Genomic DNA, 6,698 nt, shown 5'->3' on the forward strand with positions numbered 1-6,698 from the left:
TTCATCAAAAGAGTATCAACATTTTAATCTTTCTATGTGGAAAGAAGAGTCGTTATTTTTTCTGGCGCCAGACATCAGCCTATCGTGTTTATCATTTTTCAAAACTGATTACTTCTGTCCCTTAGGCGCCTCAAGGACAGAATTCACTTCATTTTTTTTCAAAGCTACCGACACACCTGACGAGAAATAAAAGAGTAATAGAGCAATTTAATTTTGTAGACCGCACGGTGGTTGGGTTCAATATTAAGCAACACGTGGCTAATTGCCTTTTTTGTTGTTTCTCAGTGATGACAAGGTAATTCGAACAAAAGACCTACTGACCGATGCAAAAGCAAACAGAGCAAAAACTCAGCGTAATTAAATAACAATTTCAAGTAAGGACAGGTTGTATTGTAATGAAGACAAAGAAGTTTCAATGAACCGCTCAAATGGCAGAGACAGTTTCAGTGGTATTGACGTCATTTCAACGAGTAAAACTATACATGGTAGTCAATTTCGCGGCAGCTCGCGTAAAGTAATAAAAATGTCAAGTCAAAAGGAAAACGTTCCATGAAAACCGCCTCATTGTTTCCAGAGATGGCAAACTAAGGGCCAGTTCGAGCGGCATTGACGTCATTTCAATGAGTGTCGCCAAGTGAACTGGTAGCCATTTTCGCGTCAGCTCGCTTGTTCGAAGCAATGGAAGGACTTACGGGAGGAATGTATTTATTTTGGATGATTTTTACATGTGTTTCCCTCGCCATGTTTGCAAAGGAAACTAAAGGTAAGGAAGAATATTTAAAAAGGCTGCACATTTGGCAATATCTATTTCAACCATAAAGAGCACCTTGTGTTACGTCAAATTCTTGGAACAAGATTCAAAAATATGAACTAAATGGATTCATTTTTGTGAAAGAGTTAAAAAATGAAAAAAACATTATTTTGTAATGGAAAAATATTCTATCCGTCCTTTTTTTTATGTATTACGTGCAAAAAATGCTATTCATTCAGGGTATTCTTTCATATTTTAATTTGTGTTACGATGAACGCACAGAAGGGTTTACCCACGTCTATCAGAGGAAAACAATAATTGCCCTCTGACTCCACTGTCAGACATGTAAGGTATATTACTTGTTCTATTAAATTAGGGGTATATACCATTTGCATTTGTCGTTATTTCCTGAAAAGGACCGATTTGAGGGCTAGTAATTTAAAGCAAACATTGTACTGTTGACTTGTTCAATGTTTTGTGTCCATTAGTGTTGGAAAAGCACGGGAAAAAGAAACTTTCAACATCCGAATTTCTCGTGAATTGAACCCATAGGTCACATGGCATATCTGAATGGTGGGGAAGAAACACACATGTAGCGAGCGTACCGAGCGTGCATGGTCAAAAACATTCAAAAAAATAAAGTCGACTCGCGCCAATGGATGCATATTTAAAAAAAGGCGCGTTGTTTGCTTTCTTCTGAATAAAACAATTTCGGGTATTTTGGTATACAAACATGGGAATGTTTTGTTAATGTGTTAGTTCAAAAAATGTCCCCCACCTAACAAAGTGCGTACAGGATGGGTACAGCACATTGTGATCCCCACGTTGATTTCCATATGCTTTGACCGATTTTCCTACAACTGATATTGGTAGGAAAATATTAGTTGACCATTTCTCTATAATATGACATTCTTGGTTCTATTGCTGCTACCACTGGCGGTGTTTTTTTTTCTATATTTTTTTCAAAACTCGTGTCTAAATAACATTTTTGGCATAATTTCTGTATTTTATGTGTAAATGGTTCAATATTTAGAACACAAATTATTGGTCTACACTTTCATTCCAGTCAGATACTTGTATGCATCCATTGTCACCGCCATAGGGACTATACACTTACTGATTATATTCCAAAAATGTGTGGGTTTTAATAATAATAATAATAACTGTATTTATATAGCGCCTTTTGCCAGAGGATACAAAGCGTTTTCAAACCAAATTGGCAAAACAGAAGTTAATATACATAATTATGGTGATATTATTTAATGCTCTGCAATTGATTCATGTACTAACTATCAAAAAAGTACATCAAAACAAAGAAAATGGTACCGATTGAAAGGTGAAAATTACAATGGCGGCCACTATACATACTGAGCATGTGCTATTGTTGATTATAATAGCTATGAATTTCAGTCTAAAGATAATACTTGATAGGTTTTTAAAATGGACGTATGTTTGACTTAAGTTTATGGGCACTTATGTTTTTACATCGGTTGCCATGGTAATAATGAACACAGTACAGAAGTGCGTTTGGTGCCATGATGACCACTGTTAAGAGTTTGGGAAAGTCAAACAATTTCATGTCGATCAGTCAAATACAAATTTGGAGGACACTTCAACTTAAAAAGTTCTCCATGTATAGAGCCAAGTCAAGTCAGAGTGAATTTCATTCAATTAAATTGATGCTGTTTTCTCTCAGAGTTTTCACTGGAGTGATCCTTGTTTAAAAATACATGTATTTCAGTATAAGCAAATAAGAGTTATTTGCTCTCTAAATCACCAGATCTTTTGAAAATAATAAAATAAACGTCATTTTGTTCACCACACAAGCAACGTAATTCCAAAAGTAACTTGCAATATAACAAAATTATGTACAGTGAACATGTATACATGTATGCGTGTGTCCAGATCACCCTCCCCACCTCACCTCATCTATTGGTTTTATTAAGGGAATAACAGTGTGAGGAGCCGGTCTTCACTGCGTGATAATGACCGGGTGTGGGGGTGACCGCTGTTAATGGACCGAGACGAAGTCGAGGTCCATTATCACGCAGTGAAGACCGGATCCTCACACTGTTATTCCCATTAATAAAAACCTTTATAACGAAATAAACAGTTAAAATGCTCCAATTTTGTGACTTTTTTCCGGCGATATTTCCAGACTTTTTTGTGTTCATGTTCATGGGCCATATTTTAGCTTAACAGCTATAACGACGTAAACTCAACAGAAACTGCTGCCGTAGCGAAACAAATTACAACAATGTTTTCATATCTTTACCTGATGGAGGAAGCTGAAATCTCGTTTACACATTCCCTGTGTCCGGAATTACAAAGATGCTTGGTTTAGGAAAGGTAAATATGTCGGTGGGTGAAGTGTTTCAAAGAAAATAAATCGTAGATCTACGCTTTCGTCGTAAACATCCTCAGTTTATACTGCACTGCTATACAATGTCGTTTCAAAACTTCCTTACGCGCGCGCACGCACACATCCCTAGCAACTGTGTTGCGTACGCGCGCGTCAGTCTCACGCAATGGGGGTTGAGCGCATGTGCAGTGCTCAATTGTTAAAAACTACCGCAGGACTGTTACTATATTTTGACCAATCATTGGCTTGCATGGGGTTGAACGGGGCTTGATCAATGCTGGTTCAGGGGCCATTTATTCGATTGATCTTTGAAGCCGGTCCATTATCACCGTTAATGACCGGCCACGTGATCGAGTCTCGACCAATCAGAAACTACAACTCTCCAAGGTATTTATTAATTAATATTCTTTAAAAAAAAAATACATTAGACTGAGTTTTGGACACACAAAACATGTTACACGGGTATTCGTTTCAAAATTTTAAAAGTAATTTAATATGTTTTCTTGGTGATCAATACGCTGGTCTTTTGGTAACTGCTCTCGGATTTAAGCACATCTCCTTGGTCTGATAACATACGAACCAATGTGCCAAATTGTGGTTTCAGGACACAAGGAAAATGCTTCAGCACACACCAAATTAATGAACTTAACACAAGTTTTAAATTGATTGATATAAGACAAATTTGATCTCTAAATGCTGCCATTCGGCAACAGCTGCATGAGAAGAATTCAACCTGTATTAACAAACATGTTTGATTAATCACTAAAATAGGCTGACTAAACTTTGACATTGAATGATACATTACTAAATTGGTTTTACTGAAAGCATGTGAAATATTTCTCGGACGAATTTGAATATTAAAATTTGACCGATTTAAAAGGTAAATAATCATTTGTAGCAAATAAATTTGTGTAGTCATGTACTTTCATGCGCTTTGAGTCACTTTTATGTGACGTCGTAAACTCGTCCTTGCTACCTAGCGCACCGAGCGTATGGTCGAAGTCATTCTGGCTCGAGCAAACGGATGAAGGCCTATGCTTGAAAAAAAACACGTGGTGTTTTTTTTTCAAAGTGATGACTGGGTCTAAACAATAGTAAGTAGAACCTACTGATTCAAAATAACAGCATATCATGGGATAATAAGCTTCGTTAAAATTGAATGTTCATAACGAAGGATACGCTATCTTGGGGTAAGGGGTTAAAATCTTAAAGACTGTGAAACAAATAAGATTTTTGGACGCCATTCCATTTCCCAGCAATGCCGTGCACCATTAACCAGGAGCCTGACCCAGAGACGGGCCGCTACCGCTGGTTGATGCAAGCCGTGGACCCGTGTAAGTGTACGGAGATCGGAATGGGTGGCTTCAGCACCTTCGTACCGTACATACCCTACGAGGTGACGAACTATGACACCTTTCTGATCAGCAGCGATCCTGTGGAGATACAGCAATGGCTGAACTGCCCTGGTGAGTACACTAGCGGACCCAACCCCCCAGGGAAGGGGAGGGGGTTACTAGGGACAACCATGGCCCCCTCCCCCGAAGTTTCATCAACAAGAGAAAGAATGAAGAGGTCTGTTTCAGATCGCTGTTGAAGTGTACTCATTCCTTTGCCATACACTGACTTGTGTAAGAAAAACAATCAAAAGCAACATCAATGGATAATATAACCATTTTAGCACTTATCAAGACAGAAGATGTGTTTGAATTTTGGTGCAAATTTTAAGGTTTCGTTTTTAAATTAATTTCCGCTTAATTAATTTTGAAAGCTTGCTCCATCGAAGAGCCGCTTGGGATGGAGGATAGACGCATCCCTGATAATCGCATAACAGCCTCGTCTGTGTACGAAGGTAAACAAGCTACCCACGGACCCGCTAGGGCGCGGCTTAATACTGAAGGTAAGCTTTCTGCTTATGAACGGAGTGATATTTTCGTGTTTCACTCTGGAAAATATATATATCGTTCAATTTGATATATATTTTTAGCTTAAAAGGACACTACGTCCTTTAATGCACCCAATTGGGCTAAAAAATGTGTTTTAAACGAAATAATGTTAATTGAAAAGAGGATTTAAAAGTAGGATATAAACCTCCACACAACCATCATTTAAAAGCTTTCTTTTTTGTGTGTGTTATTCTTCCGGGAACGAATGTCGGGGGTGAACATGTTTGACTATTAAAAATCGAGCTGTTGGGTGCTAGTCGTACTTTCCTGCCGCACGTGTTCCACTAGTCAATCGCATTCTGCGACAGTGCGAGAAACAAAATGTTTTCAACAATAATTGGAGATTTTTGAAACGCTTGGTGGCAGCAAACACACCGGTTTAATATTTAACACACAAAAAAGACGCGTCAGTTTGAACATGCGCACATTACCTTAAACGCAAACAATTTAAAAAAATCAGTGTGTTTGCTGCCACCCTGCAACAAAAGGGTAGATTGGTTTTGCCGAATACATTTCGTAGACACTTGGATGTGATCGCGATAGATCGAGTATATCCGGGCGTAACATGGTTCTTATTTACCAACAAAATACCTGTCATGCCTGTCACCAACGATGTATTTTTGAGACGTCATGATCGCCTAAGAACCAGACAAAAAAAGACAAGGAGTTTGCGTGTCTACTTTGTAATTATGCTAACCAGTTATTACGATATTCCGATAAGTCTCTATGATTCATCTCAATCATTTACAGGATACGCTGAAGCCTGGTGTAATGACAACTCTGATGACAGTCCATGGATACAGGTTGACTTCGTTGGCTCAGTCACCGTCACTGGTTTGATCACCCAGAGACGCGGAGATTACGACCAATGGGTCACGGAGTACCAATTGACGTACAGCGATGACGGTCAGTCCTGGTATAACGTGACCGATGCTGATGGCATACCAATAAAGGTAGGGTCATTCAATACCGAGAAAAGGAGTATGCTTACTATCGTTGCGCTATTATTATCAATGCTAACTAATGACATTTAATTGCAAACACTTCCTATGTTATTTTTGTTTACAGTTCCCCGGTAACAAGGGCTCTAACAGCCTGGTAACCACTCGTTTCCCGTTTGCCTTGCGCACCAGAATCCTGCGCATTCATCCCACTGAATGGAACGTACATTGCAGCATGAGGTTTGAAGTGATTGGCTGCTATTAGTCAGACAAATTACATTGTCGTGCGAATTGCGTTTCGAACAAAAAACAAAAAAAATGTCTGTGCTTGTAAATACTGGGTCTAAACTAGATTTCTAATACCATTTCGTGAATTTGTTTGATACTAATACGATGGATGTTGGAAAATGTATTTAGATGTTGGTAGAGGTAACCATTAAGTGAATAAATATAACTGAATTATTAAACAATATCATGCAAGTTTATTACAAATCCCGCACAAATAAGGACAATAATTACAAGCAACGTTAGTTTATCATCATTAAGGATTAGGCATCGAAAACACAATTAATCGGAAACAAGTTATAAGATTTGTCAGAGTTGTATAGTAGAATTAATTAAGTGTGGGGTCATTTCACGTTGCTTGTCATTTTCACAGCTATATATTACTATAAAGAGGAGTGGGTGTGTGCCTGTTCATT

General features: G+C 38.2%; 1 protein-coding gene across 1 annotated transcript; it reads left to right on the top strand.

Annotated features, from left to right (window-relative positions):
• The first annotated feature begins 4,371 nt into the window (after nucleotides 1-4,371).
• LOC119731363 (lactadherin-like) lies at nucleotides 4,372-6,262 on the top strand. Its single transcript, XM_038204540.1, has 4 exons — nucleotides 4,372-4,579; nucleotides 4,882-5,010; nucleotides 5,807-6,009; nucleotides 6,125-6,262. Exons 1-4 carry the CDS (start codon nucleotides 4,372-4,374, stop codon nucleotides 6,260-6,262), a joined length of 678 nt encoding a protein of 225 aa, XP_038060468.1.
• The last annotated feature ends 436 nt before the right edge of the window (nucleotides 6,263-6,698 follow it).

Source organism: Patiria miniata, unplaced genomic scaffold (assembly GCF_015706575.1).
Source record: "Patiria miniata isolate m_02_andy unplaced genomic scaffold, ASM1570657v1 HiC_scaffold_23, whole genome shotgun sequence".
NCBI lineage: Eukaryota > Metazoa > Echinodermata > Asteroidea > Valvatida > Asterinidae > Patiria > Patiria miniata.